This window comes from Notechis scutatus, chromosome 1 (genome assembly GCF_049901735.1).
Source record: "Notechis scutatus isolate UNSWTSFEM ecotype Mainland chromosome 1, rNotScu1.2, whole genome shotgun sequence".
Taxonomy (NCBI): Eukaryota; Metazoa; Chordata; class Lepidosauria; order Squamata; family Elapidae; genus Notechis; species Notechis scutatus.
In genome coordinates this window covers 125,191,091-125,212,243 of record NC_142009.1, presented here as the reverse complement: position 1 = coordinate 125,212,243, position 21,153 = coordinate 125,191,091, and the positions used below count along the sequence as shown (strand labels likewise).

The window sequence follows — 21,153 nt, the reverse complement described above, 5'->3', positions numbered from 1 at the left end:
TTTCTTACCCCTGGCTTCCAGCAGATGTCTGCTTCTCCTCTTCCTTCCCTTCTGTATCTGTCTCCATCAGCCTTTATATCTCTGGAGTCCTGGGTGCTCTCTGAGTTTGGTTGTTTGTTTGCAGATGTTTTATTACCCAGCTAGGCAATATCATCATTGCAAGTGTAATGAAATGTCTGCAAACAAACAACCAAGCTCTGAGAGCACCAAGAACTCCAACCCTGATTCAGGTATTCTCTTTGATTTATATCCTTTCCCAAACTGTAAATTTTGTTCCTACAAATTCTTTGGGGAATAACTATCTCCACCCTTTCCAGGGGTTCTGATTTCCTTGCAGGCTCACACTGTCTTCTTCTAATGTTATTCTTAATTCTATCTTTGCAACAGTAACCTTATTTTATTTTTATTCCAGAGAGCATTTATTTGGGTCCCTCAGAGCTGTTGGAGATTTATGTGTTCTGCTATAGTGCTATTCAGCCATATTTACAAGTCTTTTTATTGTTTCAGACGTCTATGTGATAGTGTTTTTCTTTTTTCACCAATTGACACCTGCGAGAAATTGGTCTGCCTGTTTTACACTTAGCTAATGTTCATATGAAGCTCAGAACTTGAGCCCTCTGTGTTTAGCAGAAAACCAGTTTCTTTCATTAAAACTTATTACTATAAATACAACTTTAAAACTTAAAACTTATTACTATAAAAACTTATTACAATGAAAACTTATTACTATAAATACTATGACTTGATACACAAAGATAATGTTGTTATTTACCTTGAAAGCCATTCTTAAAACTGGATCCTTTGGGTAAGAATTCTGGAATATATTCAATGTAACCTCCTACATAAAACTGACTAAAAACATTGAGTCCCGTCAACTTTCCTGGTGATGTAATAGTTTTGTTTTTTTGACTGTCCACCTTTCAAACAAACAAAAATATGCTATTTATGAGCAACTAAGTATATTATTTCTCATCCTAATGCTAAAAAAATAATAAAAGCATTCATATACATTAACAGAGGAGGAAATTCCTTTTCCTTGCAACTCATTTGAAAATAATTAGAAAATGTTTAATTTCCTGGATTGTGATTAAAAAGGCAGATGGTCAGACTTTTTGCTTGTGTTTCTGTATTTTGCAAAAACTTCTTTATCCATTATTTCTCAGTCTTCCCTAAAATTTCAGGAGCAATTTGTAACAGTGGGATGGAAGTTGTGATGGTAGGCAGGTAGAAAGTGAAAAATGAAATACGATTTTGGAAAGGGAAACTTTTGTACAGTATAAGTGCAAATCTTTGCACAAAAGGTTTTATAGAATCTCATTACTGGTTTCATGCAACACGCTAAGTCATGATTCAGCTTAACCATAATTTATTGAAAATACAATGCAGTATATAAGGTATTATATCATAACTAAGCAAACCTCACTATGATTGATTTTGCTCTTCAAATTGGGCACCTGCTATGCATTTCTGTGTGAATCTAAGTGAAGCTCATTGTTATTTATTTTTCATATTCTCCAAAGGAATTCAGGATGGAATGTATAGTTATTAATTAATTTATTTATTTATTATATTTATACTCCATGTTTCATACAGAAACTCAAGCTGATATCTATAAAACTCTCTCCTCTGATATGTGAAATATATTAGGCTACAAGAGATCTGAAGATGCTTGCAGATAAGAATCTGGGTCTTCCTGGTGCAAATCTAACCCTTAACCACTACATATTGAGGTATTCCCCATTAGGAGAATGAGTGCACTCAGGGAAACGTAGTGAGAGTGGTGAGGAATAACACACAACCAGCATACAGATACACTGAATAGAAAAATGTAGGTTTTACTTCCTGTAAATGGGTAAACAAAGTCCAACAAACAGTCCAAATCATACATGGTTAAAGCAGGTAGTATTCAATACAATCAGTCCAGGGATAATCCAAAAACAAAGTCCAGTTATCATAAACAAAGTTCAGTAAACAGAGTTTGTTAACAGTTTGCAAGACTCACAGCAATCCAAGCAGAATGACGATCAGGCAAAAGGCAATAAGGAAATGCAAGAAGAGAACAAATCAGGTTTCTGGCTCCATCTTATGGCTGTTGGAGGAACTTCAGCCAATCACAATTACAGCACTCTCTTAAAGATACAACAGTATTAAATAACTATCCTGGTTTATATATTGCCAACCCAACTATTAGGTGACTATCATTCCGAACACTACACTATATTGCCTCTCAGATAGATTAAAAACACGTCAATGTCAGATTAAAGTTACATTTTTTCCTTCCCATTTTACCCTGATAGCAGCATTGTGGGATAGCCCAAAAGCATGATAGTGTCATGACTAAGGTCACAATTGTAACCCTTACTACAATAGGATCTACTAACTGTTAGTAGTGAGATGAAGCTTTTCTAAGGCAAGGCTTACCTTTATCCAGCCGCTTCTAAGAAATCTGCCAAGCCTGACTGTATGAACGCGACGTGTCAGATCAAGTGGCTCGCTAGTAATAATTGCGATTCCAGATCCCAGGTTGTAACTGTATACCAAGCTACCATTTCGCAGACCCAGCACTAGGAAATCATCCCCAGTAAGACCTGGAATGAGAATAATCACATCACTGCCAAAGAACCTGCTACAGAGACTTCACTTTAGGTAATTGTGACAAAGTTAGCTTGACAGAATTACCTCATTTCAGATAATTTGTTTGCATGGCATGAGAGTGAATCTTTCTGTTGCAAGTCCTGTCCATCAGACAAATCAAATATCTCCTGCTAGCTTTTCAAAAAGCCTCAAAGACATGGATGTGCTCCTAGGCATATGGGTCAGGAAGTCAGTTAGAACCCATTGGATGTTGTTTAGTTTATTACAGAATGTAAAATAAGAGAGTTGAAAGGGACCTTGGGGATCTTACAGTCCACTCCCTTGCTTGAGCAGGAGCTCTTACACCATTTCCAACAAATGGTTGTCCAGTCTCTTTTTGAAAGCTTCCAGTGATGGAGCACCCACAACTTCTGAAGGCAAGCCATTCCACTGATTAATTATTTTCACTGACAGGAAATTTCTCCTCAGTTATAGATTGAATTGGATTCTAGTAAATTTGTTGTTTTACCTCAGTGGCCATTATCGGTTTTATATTTTGGTTGTAATTTTGTATGGTGTTTTTATTTGTTGTAAGCTGCCCAGAGGCACTGTAGCAAAATGTGTGGCCATTAAAATCCAATTAAATACATTAAAAAAAATCAAAAGTATTTCTTTTTGGCTTTTCCATTTCCCTCACTATACCATAATGAAGACTGTCTTACCATATCAGAAAACAGCCTTCCAAATGACAACTTACCAATAATTGGCAAAGCTAAATTGGAGAAGGAGAACACATTTACATTATAAAAATGAGGAGGAAATGATTTCTGACAACTTCATGGATAGATACCAGCATGTAGTTTTGTGGCCAGAAGAATGAAAGTGGGTTTCTACTGTCTTTTTTCTAGATTTTTAAAAATGTCCTAGTTTAGTCTATAGCCTTGGTTGACTGCTATCAAAGTACTAAACAGGTCAAACTAGGAGCCTCCAAACTTGGCAACTTTAAGACCTGTGCACTTCAACTCCCAGAATTCTTCAGTTAGCCATGCTGGCTGGGGAAATCTGGGAGTTGAAGTCCACAAGTCTTAAAGATGCCAAGTTTGGAGAACCCTGGGTCAAACCTTCCTTAGTGTTTGAAGATCATCAAAGCTCAGCTTAATACTGCCACTTAACTTTAACTTAAGCAAAAGAGAATGCATTAGAAAGTAAATGGTGGAATAAATCTGAGATCTACATTTGCTCAGTGGCATGGCAAGATGGTTGGATGGTTCTAATCAGTAGTGGGATTCAAAATTTTTTACAACCGGTTCTGTGGGCATGGCTTAGTGGGCATAGCACGTCTTGATGGGCATGGCTTGGTGGGTGTGGCAGGGGAAGGTTACTGTAAAATCTACATTCCCTCCCCACTCCACTAACCTGCTTTCCAGCTCCGTTCTCCTGTGCGGGGGAAAAAAAGAAGACCCAGCCGATCAGCTGGGACTTGGGAGGCAGAGAATATGTTCTGTACAAGTCAATTTACATACTCGTAGCCCCGCGTCGCGATTGGCTAAAGCGCGCGGCGACCGGATTGGTCGAGCGAGCCGCACTGATTGGCCCGTTGCGAATCCCCCGCGATTGGTGGAAACTAATCGCGGGAGATTCGAAGCGGTGTCATTGGCCGCGGCCGCCGCGGCTCGGAAATAAAAAGCCGCAGTTTTCCCCTTCAAGCTTAAGCTGTATCCGGAGCCAATAAAGAGCTGAAACTAAGTCACTGACTCCGAGCTTCCTTTCCGCGACGGACACGACACTGGCGACGAAGGTGGGATCCAGAGAATAACCACCGAGCACGTGTCCCGAGGAAGACAAAGACCGACGAGATGGCCAGCATGACCCCACCAGCACCCTTCAACCCCGCTACCGAGGACTGGGAATCGTACACGGATAGATTCCTGATGTTCCTCGAAAGTAGCAATTTGAAGGATGCGACGGGCAGAAGAAAAGGGCCGTCTTCCTCACACACTGCGGGCCCGCAGTGTTTAAGATGGCCAAAGCCCTCGCGAAGCCCGAGGACGTGAAGGCGATGGACTGGGCCGATCTCGAGCCACTCCTTCGGAACCACTACGCCCCCGCTGTGCCCATCCTCATCCGGCGGGATGAGTTCTATCGGCGGAACCAGCGGCAGGACGAGAGCATTAGCGACTTCATAGCCGCCTTGCGAGACCTAGGGGGGATGTGCGAGTTCAGGGACCTGGACGATGTCCTCCGAGACCGCGTGGTCCTAGGCCTCAGGGATCAGGCACTAAAAAGTCGACTGATGGCAAAAGGCAACATCGACCTCGGGGACGCCCTGGCCGAAGCTTCCGCAGCCGAAGCCACCCGGAAGTCAGCAGCCAGACTTCGGAGGGCAGACAACGGGGACCGCACTGAAACCCCCGAGACAAGCCGACGAGAAACCACCACACACCACGGGGACCTGGACTCCGCCTCCGATACCACGGACGAGGAGGAAGACGTCCACCGACTACAAACAGGACGGGACCGGCGAGATCAACGGGGTCGTAAGTCGGGGAACCAGTGCGCCGGGTGCGGGGAAATCACCTTCGATCAGAGTGCCGTTTATCGGCGCGATCTGCCGGCATTGCAACAAGAAGGGCCACATCGCCCGAGTCTGCCGACTCAGAAAGACACACAGCCCCCGCCGGCGAGAACCAAGCAACCGGGGACGAGACGACACCCCCCCGAGAACCAGAGATCGCCAAGCCGACTATCGCTGGAACCGAGACAACCGAGGACGACGGAGCAGGGAAGGCCGCCAGAGAGAAGAAACCCACCAGACGGTCACCATCGGCCATGCCGAAACCACGGATGCCTGGAAGGTCTACGTGGAGGTGAGCATCGAGGGCGAGCCATGCCGGATGGAGGTAGACTCCGGATCCTACCTCTCCATGGTCGCCTGGAAAGAACTCAAGCGACTGGTGCCAAACATCCAGAAAAGAGGACTGGAGAACCAGAAGCTGATCATCAAGGACTATCAGGGGAACCGCATCCCCGTCATTGGGACCGGACAGTTCGAGGTGACTTTCAAAAACCGCACCTGAAACTTCCCCTGACTATCGTGGACCGGAACCGACCCAGCCTCTTAGGACTCCAATGGTTCGCGCCACTCGGGATCGAGGTCACGGGAATAAACCACACCACAGAGGCCGACTGGGAGCAGCAGCTGGCGAGGGATTTCCAAGAAGTATTCGACGGCACCCTAGGCAAGTACAAAGGGCCCCCTATCTCTTTCAGCCTAGACCCAAATGTCGCCCCCATACGCCTAAAACCCAGACGGGTGCCTTTTGCACTCCGGAAGAAAATAGAGCGAGCAGATTGACAAGCTCGTCAAACAGGGGTTTTGCAGCCAATCGACCACGCCCGGTGGGAGACCCCTATAGTCACCCCAGTCAAGCCAGATGGGTCAGTAAGGATCTGCGGGGACTATAAGGCCACCCTCAATTGCGCCCTGCAACAAAGCGCCTACCCCGTCCCAGTAGTGCAACACCTATTACACTCGCTGGGGGGGGGGCAAAGTCTTTGCGAAGCTCGACCTGGCGCAAGCCTATCAGCAACTGCCGGTCGATGAAGAAACCGCCGAGGCGCAAACAATAGTCACCCACCGGGGAGCGTTTCGTTGTAACCGACTCCAGTTTGGAGTCAGCGTAGCCCCAGGAATTTTCCAGAGCCTCATGGAGAGACTGCTGCGAGGAATCAAGGGGGTGGTTCCCTATTTTGACGATGTATTAGTGTCGGCAGCCAACCAGGAGGAGCTAGAGGGTCGCCTAAGGGAGGTACTAGAAAAATTCAAAGGGGCCGGGCTAAAGGTGAAGAAAGAGAAATGCCAGCTATGCACAGAGCAAGTCGAGTTCCTGGGGTACCTCCTAGACCGACATGGCATCCACCCAACCGGAAGCAAGGTCAAAGCCATAAAGGAAGCCCCCACACCCAAGAACAAAACAGAGCTGCAGGCATTTCTGGGACTGCTAAATTTTTACAATGTGTTCTTGCCCCAAAAGGCGACCGCGGCGGAGCCTTTGCATAGGCTCCTGGACAGGACGGCCAAATGGACCTGGGGGAAACGGGAGGACACCGCATTCAAGAATACCAAAGACCTGCTCACCTCGGATGCCGTTCTCATTCAGTATAATGAGACCCTACCCATCGCCGTCACATGCGACGCCTCACCATTTGGCGTCGGCGCCGTCCTCAGCCATACACTCCCAGACGGAAAAGAAGCACCCATCGCTTTCTTTTCAAGAACACTCAGCAAACCCGAAAGAAACTACAGCCAATTAGATAAGGAGGCACTGGCCATCGTCGCAGCAGTAAAGAAGTTCCACGAGTACCTCTACGGCCGCCGATTCACCCTCATCACGGACCACAAGCCGCTGCTGGGCATCCTGGCGGGGAACAAGGCCACCCCGAACATCCTATCCCCCAGGATGACAAGGTGGTCTGAGTTCCTCGCCGCCTACGACTACCGGCTCACACACAGACCCGGTAAGACGATCTCCCATGCAGACGCGTTGAGCCGCTCGCCGCTTCCCGACCTAGACGACGATCCAGCTCCCACGACGACCACCCTCAGCATAGAGACATTGCCGGACCTACCCATAACCGCGTCAGACATTGCCCGGGAGACTAATAAAGACAAGCGTCTGGCGCGGGTATTACATTGGGTAGAAAAGGGATGGCCAGAGAAAGACAACGATGAAGCATTCAGGACATTCTGAAACCGGCAAACAGAACTGTCACTACAGAAAGGTTGTTTGCTATGGGGGGACAGGGTGGTCATACCGGAAAAACTGCAAGGGAAGGTATTAAAATTATTACACGAAGGGCACCCGGGATTGTGAGGACTAAAGCGTTGGCCAGAAGCTATGCTTGGTGGCCAGGTATGGACAAGGAGATCGAGGCCTGGGTAGCCAAGTGCTCGCGCTGCCAAGAAACCAGACCAAATCCCCCGCAGCACCAATATTAGAATGGGAAACGCCCAGGGGACCATGGTCGAGACTCCATATAGATTTTGCCGGGCCCACAAAAGGGAACACATTCCTCATCACGGTGGATGCTTACTCCAACTGGCTGGAGGTAAGCAACATGAAGACCACCACAACAGATGCGGTAACCAAGGTCTTAAACAAACTTTTCGCAACCCACGGTCTCCCGGATGTCATCGTGTCAGACAACGGACCCCAGTTCACCTCGCTGGAATTCGAAAGATTCCTAGCGGAGCGAGGCATACGACACGCACTGACAGCGACGGCGCATCCGGCGGCCAATGGTAGGGCAGAACGGATGGTTCAATTTACAAAAAGAACCCTCCAAAAGATCGAACACGGGGACATACAAGAAAAAATAAATAAAATGCTCCTAATACAACATATCACCCCAAACACAACGACAAACAAAAGCCCGGCAGAATTACTAATGGGGAGAAAACTAAGGTCACCACTCGACAGACTACACCCCACATACAACCCGGAAAACCCCCGGACTCATCTAGCAAGCACCGGGTTTTTGCACCAGGCGACGCAGTCTATGCAAAAAACCTTACCGGAGACCCACTATGGGTACCGGCAACTATAACCCAACTGACAGGACCCCACTCCTACCGGCTACAGACAACCGACGGACAAACATGGAAACGCCACATCGATCAAATAAGATCAAGAACAAAAACACAACCGACACGCAACCAAACACAGACGACCCGATAACACAAACCAAGAGGGGAGGGAAGATACAGGGGATCAAATAGGAAATAACCAGCAATACTCACCAGTCAACAGCCAGCCCGAAGTCTCACCAGGAAGGAACAGCCAGGCCAGCTCAACCAGCCCGGAAAGACCAGGCAGGAGCGGCGAAAGTCGCAGCTCGACCAACCCGGGTAGACCGGGAGGGAGCTGCAACAAGAGGCCCAGCGACACCTTCCAGGGGGTTCCATCGACAGGGCCAAGAGAAACAGAAGTCCCGACCGAACCGGCCGGGAGCCAAACAACAACTAAGCTGCGCAAGTCAAGTAGACAAGTACGAAGCCCCGCCTACCTACGGGACTACGTTACGTAGGACCGAACCAAGAGGGGAGGGGTGTTCTGTACAAGTCAATTTACATACTCGTAGCCCCGCGTCGCGATTGGCTAAAGCGCGCGGCGACCGGATTGGTCGAGCGAGCCGCACTGATTGGCCCGTTGCGAATCCCCCGCGATTGGTGGAAACTAATCGCGGGAGATTCGAAGCGGTGTCATTGGCCGCGGCCGCCGCGGCTCGGAAATAAAAAGCCGCAGTTTTCCCCTTCAAGCTTAAGCTGTATCCGGAGCCAATAAAGAGCTGAAACTAAGTCACTGACTCCGAGCTTCCTTTCCGCGACGGACACGACAGAATAGATGGGAGCATGGCCACTCAGAGGTGGTATTTGCTGGTTCTCTGAACTTCTCAAAATTTCCGCTACTGGTTCTCCAGAACTGGTCAGAACCTGCTGAATACCACCTCTGGTTTAATAATATTGAATCTCAGCTGACCAGTTGGTTGCCTGCTAAATCCTTTTAATAATTCAGATGAAAGCTGGTGGGGGTTGGTTAGGAGGCAAAAAAGAGTTGATGAGAATCTTCCTTCTGTGGGAGCCTTTGGATTTTGGCAGAGGGATTGTGATGCATTCTATATTCTGATATGTTCTATAGCCCCAGATATGTCAAGGTTTCACATAATTGTGTTTTAGAAAAGACCCAGATAGACAGATTGTTTATTGTTGTTCAGGATTTCAATGGAAATATTATTTTTATGCAAAAATAATATAACAAATTTGGAAAACCAGAAAAGATGAATGCATATTTATTTCTGTCAATTGTTCTTATGATAATATTCATTCCATTCATTCTCAAATAAGAGTGAGAATATAAATATTACAGGGAGGAGCCAAGACGGGTGAAGCAGCAGCATTTACCCAGAGCTCTTCTATGTTTTTTATTTACACTTATTTTTATTGCCTTTTTTTTAATTTTTGGCCATTCACAACTAATTTCTCCTTCTGGAGATAATAACTGGCCAGAGAGACTAACTGACTGGGAGAGATAAGGTAGGGAATGCTAACAAAAACAGCCTGGAAAAGGATAAGACCATGAAATGCAAAGGTGAACACAAGAACCAACCCAAGAACAGTTGAAGGAAGAGCTCTGAGACATGCAAGGACATCCAAGATCATAAGCAACCTACAGAGGAAGATCTGCTGCAACACAATAATATTGGTTTGATCATATTTTCATAGCAAAAACAAGTATGTGATACTTGACAGGAAGAGTGAGGAACTGACCATTCTCAAAGAGAAAGAGCAGTAAGGAACTGAGGAAGCCAGGTGTTCGATTTTCGAGGTAGTCCAGACAAGAAGCACAACCAGGAATAGTATCTCTATGTTAATTGTAAAGTTACTATAATGGAATCTTGCAAGGCTGGAAGTATTTCCCTTCTCCATTCATTTTTACTCTTGGGAAAATTAGGGAGGAGCCCTTCTGAAATGTTTCCCACAGTCCTTCTTCCTCATGTAAGATATCTTTTATATACTGGATGTCCAGTCTGACATTCTCCCTCCCATCTCCGAAGGTCATTCTCACGTACCACTACACAGGGAAACTTGAAGATCCTCACTTTGAGTTTGAATGCATATACTGATATAGTCATCTAACATCAGTTACTGGCAGATAATTGATAACCTTCCATCATAATTTCCTAGGTTCTATACGGAAACTCTTTCCAAATGCTTACCTTGGCCTTTCTGACCAGTGAAAAAGAGGAGATTGTCTTGTAGTGATGAGTTGTGGTTTGCCAGCTGAAATTTCAGACGGAATTCATAGCACAGGCTGATGTTTGGTATTGCTGAATATGCTAGGAATGAGGTATAGCCAAAAGCATCTGTCCCACTGAAGCTAGGATAGGTTATATTCATGACTGTTAAAAAAATAATAAAAAATTGTTTGCAAAAAAATAGCATTAAAAAAATAAAGCACGGAGAACCAGTAGCATGCAATTTGGAATCCCACCACTGTATCTATCTATCTATTGTTTGCAGGACATAAGTGGCTACTGATGTAATGACTCTAGGTAGCTCACAACAATCCCTAAAAACATCCCCACCCTAGCCCAATGCTTGTGGGAAGAGTCAGGTCTTCACAGCCTTCTGGAAGCCTGAAAGGATAGATAGATCCCTCAAATTTCAGTTAGAAAGTGTTCCAAATGGCTGGGGAAGTCATTGAGAAGGTGTGTCTCCAAGGTCCTATCAGATGGCAACTTTTAAGAGAGGGGATCTGGAGTGTGCCCAGCCTATCTAACCTAGTAGAAGGGATTGAAACAGCATCTGAAAACGTCTAGGATCAAGCAGTCTGATATTTCTCAATCTGTTGTCAATGTGTGGGAACAAGAACAAAGTTTCTCTTCAAATTTAAAAAAAAATATTTTGCAAAGTTGGTAGCTTTGAAAGCTGTTCCCAACAGCCACCACCTCTATGTGCACGCATGGTCGCTTTGCTTCTTCTTCTTTCCAGAGAAACAATCTGGCTCTGCATACACGTCATATAAGGGCAACCAGGAGCAGCTTCCCAAGTAGCTGCAAGAAACTTGTAAAATATATAGCTGCTTTATTAAGTTGAAGAGATACTTTGTATTCCCATAAACTATAAAATGCCTACAGGTAATCCTCAATTTATGACCAGGATTAGGACCAGAATTTTCATAGCCAAGCAAGTTGAGTCATGCTCAATTTTAGGATGCTGTAGTTGTTAGGCGGATCTCTGCAGTACTTACATGAAACATGCCATTATTAAGCAAATCTGTCTTCCCTCACTGACTTTGCTTGTCAGAAGCTGGCTTGCAAATGATGATCACATGACCCTGGGGCATTGCAACCAGCATAAATACACGCTCGTTGCCAAGTGCCTGAATTTTGATCATGTGACCATGCAGATTCTGTGACGATCATAATCTGAGGATTGGTTTTAAGTCATTTTTTTCAGTGCCATTATATCTTCGAACAGCTGGTAAACAAATGAGGACACTTGAGAACTATCTGTATTTCAAGATTTACACAGCCTAATGTTTGTTTGTGTGTTTGTGTGTAATACTAAACTAATTAACAGAAAACATGTACACAAGCACTGACCTATATATGAAAATGAAATATTCCAGTGAACTCCAAAATGTTTTATTTCTCTGCTTGACCGTGTGCAAACTCCTATGGACCATGCCATTCCAGCAGCAGTTTAGTTGTTTCCCAAAGTAAATATTGCAAACTGGAAAGAAATGGAAGTGTCTCAGACACATTGTTTGAGAGGAAAGATTTAGATTACATCCAATTCAGAGCAGGGTGAAATTCAACCACCTCAGCCCACCTCGGGAGCGGTGGTAGGGATGATTTGAATCAGTAAAAAAATCACCCCTGTTTGCTATTACTATTATACCAAGTATACCAAGCCATGCCCACAGCCATGCCCACAGAGCCAGTAGGGAAAAATTTTGAATTTTACCCCCAGTTCAGAGGCTTTTCTTCGGAAATGGCCCACTGCCACCAGAATGGCATGATGCAGGGCAGAGGTATTGGCACAATGTGGGGAGGGAATAAAACATTTTGGAGCTTTGTACATCCCATTATTAACAATATGGATGACTTTAATCTCAAATAGGGATACAATAAGATGCATCCAGATCATACGGGTTAATGTTCTAACATTGAAATTGGCTTTCGAATGACAATTTCATCCTTTTCAGTTTCCTTTTTAAAAAAAGGGAAGGGGGTTCTGGCTTAGAACTCATAATTGTTCTTACCATCATTACAAAGAATTCCAGTTCTTCCATATGGACAGAGGCACACAACATCCTGGTTAGATTTAGGAAAACAAGTTGCTCCATTCCCACATGGATTTTGCTCACAGTTTGAAAGCTGACATAATTTTCCAGCATAGCGAGGAGGACATTCACAGAACCAGTTCTCTGTGTCACTGTAGAAAGGAGAGAGAGAGAGAGAGAGAGAGAGAGAGAGAGAGAGAGAGTATAAACAGACATATACTGTACAGTATATACATATGCACGCATAGAAAGGAACAGCGATTACCCTTTTCTCTCAAATCCACTAAAGCACAAAGCAATATTCAATCAGGCAAGTTCTTTGAATATGATTTAGAAGTCTTTTAACGTTTGGGGTGCTTTGTTCTAAGAATGTTGCTCCTTTATATGTTACGGCTATCATTTCAAAGCTGATTTTAAACATTTGCCAGCTCCTCTTGCCATTTACTACCTTGTGTACAGAATGTTCAGAGCAATATTTAGTGCAAGGCCAAGCATTGCTATTTGCTTTCAAGTTTTCAAAAGCACAAACAAGGCCAAAGGGATTTTTCTACCTTAAAATAAAAAAGTTATTTGTGATTGTAATTTTTTTTTTGATAACTGGATTATTTCTTATCCATCCCCTGCTTTTAGCAGTAACTTGTGAATGAAGAGTTTAGGAGAAACAGTTTGTATGATTTTCTGTGCCATTTTGGCTGAAGGTAAGAAAAACATGGCCTTACTATGAATGTTGGCTCATGCACAGTTTTCACATACTAAGTGTAATATTTGAAATGACATTATTATTGTTGTTAATATGAATAACAATCTGTCTTCCAAGCAAGAGATTCCATAGATACTGAGTAGACAGAAATTGCAAATCATGTCTGAGCTTGTTTTATGTGAACAATGCACACATATTTAATGGTGCAATCTCCTTTAATTTTTGTTTTGGAAAAAGGAAGGGTATAGTGAATTCTTAGCTTCAAGCATCCATATACTTAACTCAATTTCTAAACAATTAATTCCCATCAATTGTTCACTATAACAATAGTGATAGTGAGCATAAGAAATAGAAAGTGACAAATTAGCTATGTGTTCTTCCTTCATTTTTCTTTAAATTTGTTCTCTTATTTTCTTCTTCTGACCATTTCTTTTCCCAGAAAGGAATGTCCATGCATTTCCTTTCCCCAGAAGAAAAAAAATACACAATTTATTCATTTAAGTATTTATTTAATACTAAAATATTGGGAAAACACAGGAAGATATTGAGCTCCAATTTATGCCAATGACACCATCTACATTCTAAAGATGTTTTCAAGTGAGGCATTTACTGTACTGGTTTCCTTTTTCCTCAGAATTTTGCCAAAGAAGGAAAGAGGAGGGCAGAGGGACTCAAACAATATTGTCTTCAATTTCTGAGTTTTCTTCCTGCTCATCTCTTCCATTAAAAACAAAAAAAGAGGCCAATTGGCACAATGACCTTTTCTCGATACCTCTGAGACCAGAAGCCTCTGAACTGAACAAAAAGATGGCAGCTTCAGAGAAAAGAACAAGGATGAAAGCAACCATTACCTTTTGGAAAGATTAAAAGTTAATAACCTTTTCAACAACTCTGAGAAACAGACTAATATTTTTGACAAAAAGGACAGAAGACTGAATGGCTGGGATGGTACCTCCCTCTGATGACAGTATGGTAGATGAGGTGGCTACACCACAAAGCTCTCTTTATTAATCAATTAAATAATCTTTGACTCTAATCTTATGGTACAACACACAAAAAAACATGTAAATAATAGAAATCAACTAATCAATGGAAAAGCTTGCCTCCTGGAGTTGTTGTATGCTCCATCCCTGGAAGTTTTCAAGAAAAGATTGGACAACTATTTGTCAGGAGTGGTATAAAGTCTCTTACCTTTGATAGAGGGTTGGATAGAAGACCTCCAAGGTTCCTCCCAGCTCCATGATTCTATGATACCAGTATTTATACTAACACTGTAATATTACTCATCTAAATTATTTCCTCAAAAATATAAAAACAAAAAGGGATTTTGAAAAAAAAAGGTCTCTCCATTATGGGAAAGTGAGGAGGAAAAAACAAAACAGGAGTCCACTATGACCAGAGAGAATACGCAATCTTGCTAACCATGAGGGTTATAAAGTGACTGAATGCCAAACTTTACTATTCGGTGTAAACCATTACAGGTTATTGTTAAGTACAGAATAAGATAAATGGGATATAGGTCACCTCTATAGAGAAAGAAGGAAAAATTAAAGACCCCCCTTCCAAAAAAAACCTCCAACCATGTTAGGGAACATAGTTGGTTTAATGGTTGAAACACGGGTGCATATGCTAATGTGATTAGTGAAACACTAAGTTTGGAATTCTTTGTATGGAATGCTAAGGAATGCTTTGTCCTGAAGTTCTAAAAATATTTACATTTGCTCTTATCCTAAATTAACTGATTGAGTATAAGGAAAAAAACATCACATTGTCCTAGAAATTCCCCATTATATTTCCCTGGTTAAAGACATGCTTGTATAAGCTGGTAAGGCTACTGAATTGTATATACAGTATTTGGGCTGGTAGATATTTCTACATTGTTTATAAATGCCTTAGTGAGATTTCTAGGGAAGGAGCTGTATTTTGTTGCTAAATGTCTAAGGATATATATGATGGGGAAAACTGTTTATCAGACTTTATTAATTTGATTGCCTTCTTAGCCACTGACAATGTGCTCCGATAGCTTTTTGTAAGCAAAAACAATTAATATCCTGCACTGCATTCTGAACAGATGCTTGCAGCTTTATCATTGCAGATGCTAAGTGTTTTTTTTAGTTCCACAATTTATCCCTTTAGCTTTTATTGGCAATTCTTCAAAGAAGCTGCTGTTGCCATAAAAACAAACCTACATATGTGGAGAGGGGTAAGAACATTGTATTAAAGTGCCTACAATACAGGGAGCCGTTAAACCTCACTGAGTAATACAGTTGGTTTTAGCTTTGTATAAGTAATAGACACCATTTACAGTTATGACAATGATGAAAAAGTAACTTTGGCACTCGGCCTTACATTTACAAATTTCACATGTCTGTACAGCAGAGCAAAGCAAAGCTGAAGTAAGTACATAAGCAGAGTTGTGGTTTCACTTTGTTTAATGACTGATCTCAATTATAGTTGCTAAATGAGGACTACCAAGATCCCTATGTAATTTAAATTAGACAATAACCAATTCTGGCGTAGATAAAGAACAGGGCAGGGGTGGGCTGCTGGGGGTTCGCAGGGGTTCGGGAGATCCTCTAGCTAAGATTCTGTGCAGTTTGGAGACACGCCCCCAAATCCCACCCCTTGCTGACCATCCCACTCCACCCCAACCCTCCCAGGGGTCCCCCACACGGATCATTTTGGCTGCAGGTAAATGCAGGGCACTCATGGAGGCTTGGGAAGGATGAAAAACAGGCCCCCTGGAAGTTTGGGAAGGCTGGAAATGGGCCCGTTTCTGGCTTCCAGAGAGCCTTCGGAGCCCAGGGAGGCCGTTTTTGCCCTCCCAGAAGCTTGAGGAAAGCCTCTGGAGACCGGGGAGGGCAGAAACGCCCCCCTGGCCATGGTGCAGGAGACTGACTAGGCCACACCCACCATGGCCACCCCCACCCAGCAACTGGGCAAATAACCCTTTTCTAAAAATTTTGAAGCCCACCTCTGGAACAGGGCAAGTTGAGTAATGGTAGGACAACATGTTTAGAGATGTTTTCCTGAAATGGAGGGGTTTGTGTCTTGTCAGTGGTCAATCTCACAATTTCTTGGTAGATTTTACCAGGTACCTTTGGAGGGTTTGTGCTACTGCCTCTTGTTCTGTGGTGGCACAGTGGTTAGAATGAAGTATTGCAGGCTGACTCTGCCGACTGCCAGCAGTTCAATATTGACTGGGTCAAAGTTGACTCAGGCTTCAATCCTTCTAAGGTCAGTAAAAGGAGGACCCAGATTGTTGGGGGCAATATGCTGACTCTGTAAACCACTTAGAGAGGGCTTTAAAGCACTCTGGAGCAGTGTATAAGTCAGTGCTATTGCTATTACTTCTGAACATGGCATCTGAAGGCAGAATGGGGAGGCAGCCTGTCTTTTGCAGGGACTCTCTCCCTGTTTCTGCCTGCAGATAGTGAATGACATTAGAGTGTTCCACATAGCATTTTTTTAAAAAGTTAATCAGTTTGCAAGAGTCAGATTGGGTAGGTAAAACTCTCACCTTGGTTGAAATTGATTCCAAATCAATTTAAACTGAAACAAGTTATATTACTGTAGGAGCTAAATGTTAATGTTTCCCTTACTGTATTCTACACTGTATACTTTCCTTGTGTACTTTTAAAAAAATCATCCTATTGTTTTCCCTACCTACATTGTTCTGGTATATTGAAACAATACCCAAGGTCCTCACATTATGTGCCAGAAAAATCTCTTGAGCATAGAAACATCCTGTGTGGTACAATAGCTAGCTGAGGGGTCTTGGTGTTCTCTGAGCTTGGTTGTTTTGTTGCAGACATTTGATTATCCAAATTGTGCGCTGATGATGTTAATTAGTTTGATTAATGAAATGTCTACAGAAAACAACCAAGTTCAGAGAGCACAAAGGAGGAATGGAATGGAATGGAATAACAGAGTTGGAAGGGACCTTGGAGGTTTTCTAGTCCAACCCCCTGCTTAAGCAGGAAACCCTATAGCATTTCAGACAAATGATTATCCAATCTCTTCCTAAAATCTTGCAGTGTTGGAGCATTTACAACTTCTGGAGGCCCTGAACTCCATTTCAACCCTGAGCTACAGCTATTAGCTTGAAGACTAAGATTGATGAAATACCCATATGCTAATCTTTAATCAACTTTAAAGCACCTTTGAAGCACCTAAGTTTTGTCCAGCCCTGTTCTCTTGGTCAGATTTACTACATAGCATTGTTATTGTAAGGATAAAGTGGGGAAGACCTATGTAAGATGATGTGACCTTCTCAAATAGAACTGGGATATAAATCTAACAAAAGTAATAGAATATCAAATGCTTGCTGTTGGGTGACAGTAGATGGAAATTGTATGGCCTTCATTTACCACTTGTGGACCTAAGGGATATTAAGTCATGCAACTTATAGACAAAGGTCAACAACATTTGAAATGACACCTGTTAGGAATCAGACATTCTCTATCTTTTCCGCTTAACATATTTTCATCTTTTGTGCTAGCTGCTTGTGTTTATCAGATAGAAATCTCAAATGCTTCCTTGCCACTGTCTTAGGCAGAAAGAAAAGTGGTGAGTATTACCAATGAAAATATCATAATCATTTTAGGAGAGTCTATAGCTCATTAAGCCTCGATCTATTTTCACTATACAAGCAAACAATGGGGGAAGGGAGTTCAGAATGACATTTATTTAATGGCTTGTTATACAAAGATTGAGGTCATCTCTGTTATAAAATAAAAGATGAAAAATTAGAAAATGCTCCTAATGATTGTCATTCCCATTAAATTTAGATTGTTGATTCATTGGACTATTTCTTAATAGGGAATTGTGTCATGGGCCTAGTGGAGGTGGGTATTAACAGCATCGGAAGGAACATTAACAGATTAACAGAATTGGAAGGGACCTTGTAGATCGTTTAGTCCACCCCCCCCGCCCCAGCAGGAGATCCTACACCAGGGGTGTCAAACACCTGGCCCATGGGCTGGATCTGGGCCATGATAGGCTGTGGAGTTGGTCTGCAGGCCATCCCAGAGACAGTGAGGGACCAGCCCCTGCCACCCTGAGCCCGGTCCTGCCTACCCAGTCGGCTGCGATGACCAGGCCACGCCTGTGATGGGATCGAGTTTGACACCCCAGCTTTACACCATTTCTGACAGATGGCAGTCCAGTCTTTTCTTGAAAGCCTGTGATGAAACTCCCACAAGTTCTGAAGGCAAACTGTTCCATTGATTGATTGTTCTCACTGTCAGAAAATTTCTCCTTATCTTTCCTTGAATCTTTCCTTGCCCAGTTCCCATCCATTATTCCTGGTTTATAAAATGCAGAATCATCTTCTGGAATTAGGGGAATAGGATGTGAAGGCTGACATTGTTTAAATGATACAGAAAGGGCATTTTCATAATGCTTACATTGATCATCACAATGACCTTTCAATCTGATTTGGCATAGATCTCCTTATACAGCCATGTTTAGTTGTCCTTTACTTTTCTATACATTAATTTTTGGATGATAAGTACCATTTCTTTGATTGCCAACATTTTTTAAACAAGTGCTTCTGCTTGGGTTTATTTGTAGATAGCACTGCTGTAGATATTCTCCCCAGGAATCAACTTATTCATATCCATTAGCAGCTGATTAAGGCGATACACATCTAAGAGTCTTCCTGTTACTTTTTCTTTTAAGCATCAATAGCAAATCAGAGCTTCAGATTCAGCGTGAGGAATGGAAGTGTGAATTGCTGCTACTTTCAAGTCAGTGAAGAATATTATCCTCTGAGATAAATATCTGCCATTACTTTCCTAAATAGTAAAGGTGAAAGATAAACAAGCCAGGCACCAAAGACAGGAAAGCTTAGCATTGTGTGTTATCTTTATGTTCAGAACAAATTATACTTGGATCATTTTAGTTAGCTAAAATTTATGATGAATGTTATTGTGTTCTTCCTTCAATGAAATGCAATATAATTTGGTGAATATGAAAACCGCATTGTGTTCCAGCCTATATTATTTTACTTGCTGAATTAATAAATTTTGTAGTTATATAGATCTATGCATTATAGTTATACCTAAGCTTTAACAAAGCAAGTGATTCTCAGGCTTGTAAACTAGAGTAGCTTAAAATCCCATTTATAGCTAATTGATTATAAAACTGAACAATGTAATGTATTTTCTGAAAAACAGGCTTTTTTAAAATCAAATTTTAAATTATTAAGAAGAAGGCTCAAATTTATTTTTTAAATTTGCTTATTAGTTAGTTCCTATAATAATTGTTACTAATAAAACAGGCATTTTTGTTATTTGATATGACCTGGATAACATTTTACAATACAGAGAGAAAGGTGCAGATTTGATTTAGCAGGTTTTGTGTGTGTGTGTGTGTGTGTGTGTGTGAGTGAGTGAGTGAGTGTGAGTGTGGGTGTCTTCAAGTTAGTGTTGACTGCTAATGCTTGTGTAAGCTCCATTAGAAACATATACACCCGGTGTGGGATTCTACCAGTTCGCACCTATTTGCTAGAACTGGCTGTTAACATTCTAAGCAGTTCAGAGAACCGGTTGTTAGAAGAAATTACTGGCCTAATCCTGTAAGGAAGGCAGGAAGGAAACATTCTGGTGTTGCTTACAGAAACTGCCTCTCCGTTAACCCTTATTACATTCTTGGCAGGACTAGACTTCCTGTCTCTGGAACTTCTCTGGAGTTTTTTTCTCCTCCTTTGCTGGTACTTTGCTTGTGTGGAGTGACCATTCAAAGTTACAATGGCACTGAAAAAAGTGACTTATGACCATTTTTCACACTTATGACTGTTGCAGCATCCCCACAGTCACGAGAGGCCGGGAGAGGAGATGCATGCCTCGATGTGAGTGATGTCGAGTTGGCCACGCCCAGCCAGTAACATGACCACCAAGCCATGTCCACCCAGTCACATGACCACCAAGCCACACCCACCAACTAAGCCACGCCCACAGAACCGGTTGTTAAATTTTTTTAATCCCACCCCTGATAGACACCTAATACACTGTTCCTTTTCAGCCGGAGTAAATCATAGCATGTAGAACACAGAAAAGGAAAAAGAAATAGTAAGTCAAAAGCATTAAAGCATGAGATAATAAAGAGAAATAAACTAACTTAATTTTCCATATGCCATGGTCATTAGCAGACAAGACCAAAGATATTGCTGTGATCAATTATGGATTTATGGAACTAACAGTTCAAAATAATAATAATTATTATTAAGAAAAGCAATTTTAAATAAGTCAATACAAGAAACTTAAAATAATAGGTGAATGATAAGTAGAATCATCCTCTCTGACCTCTTCTACATTCAGAATCTGGGAAATAAAAGCAGGAGAACTCCAACATGTCTTTCGTGCTCTTTGTATGAACATTAAAAATGACATTGAAGGAGTGGATGCCAGCTCCCGAACATTATATCATTTTTTTTGCAACCATCTTTATAATCAATTGGCTTTGCCAATGCTAGGCAATTATTTTTAATGTTTGAAAAATCAGTATATATAGCCAGAACATTTCTAATAGCACATGATGAAGCACATACTTTTCATGTCTGAAAAGGATTGCTGGTTGACCTACTCCCATAATGAAGCACAAGTGATGCAGTACACCTCAGTATACACATCGATAAGTTGCATGTCCTTTTAGACTCCACCATCATCTTCTGCAATTTCAGGAGTATGGTTTATTTTATGAACTTAGCTGCTTTATAAGTAGATATGCTAAAACTTGTAGGAAAAGGAGTGGCAGAACCTGGGGGTGGAGTTAAAAGAGGGGATCAGCCTAGAATCCCTATATAGTCATAAGTAGAGTAAGTCCAACCCCCTTTGCATTCCACTGACCTTATCTAATTCTAAGCAGGTGCTAACCATTAGTTGAGAAGATTCCTGTGCATAGGCTTTTTAGCAATAAATCCGTTTAATTGGCCATCATTGTGTGCACTTGGTCTTTGACGCCTGACCCTTTTTTCCTTTGAACATACCTCTTAAACTTAGGAATGTGAATGCGGGGAAAATGGCATAG

At 42.4% G+C, this 21,153-nt stretch overlaps 1 protein-coding gene across 1 annotated transcript in view; it reads right to left on the bottom strand.

The window, feature by feature from the left end:
• Positions 1 to 21,153, bottom strand: part of EYS (EGF-like photoreceptor maintenance factor) — a 169,594-nt gene that overhangs the window by 19,912 nt on the left and 128,529 nt on the right. Inside the window, exons 6-9 of the mRNA XM_026665113.2 lie at positions 12,402 to 12,574; positions 10,351 to 10,533; positions 2,422 to 2,588; positions 773 to 917 (exon numbers count right to left, since the gene is read on the bottom strand). Of these exons, the coding sequence (XP_026520898.2) occupies positions 773 to 917; positions 2,422 to 2,588; positions 10,351 to 10,533; positions 12,402 to 12,574 (668 nt within the window). The remainder of the gene's footprint in view (positions 1 to 772; positions 918 to 2,421; positions 2,589 to 10,350; positions 10,534 to 12,401; positions 12,575 to 21,153) is intronic.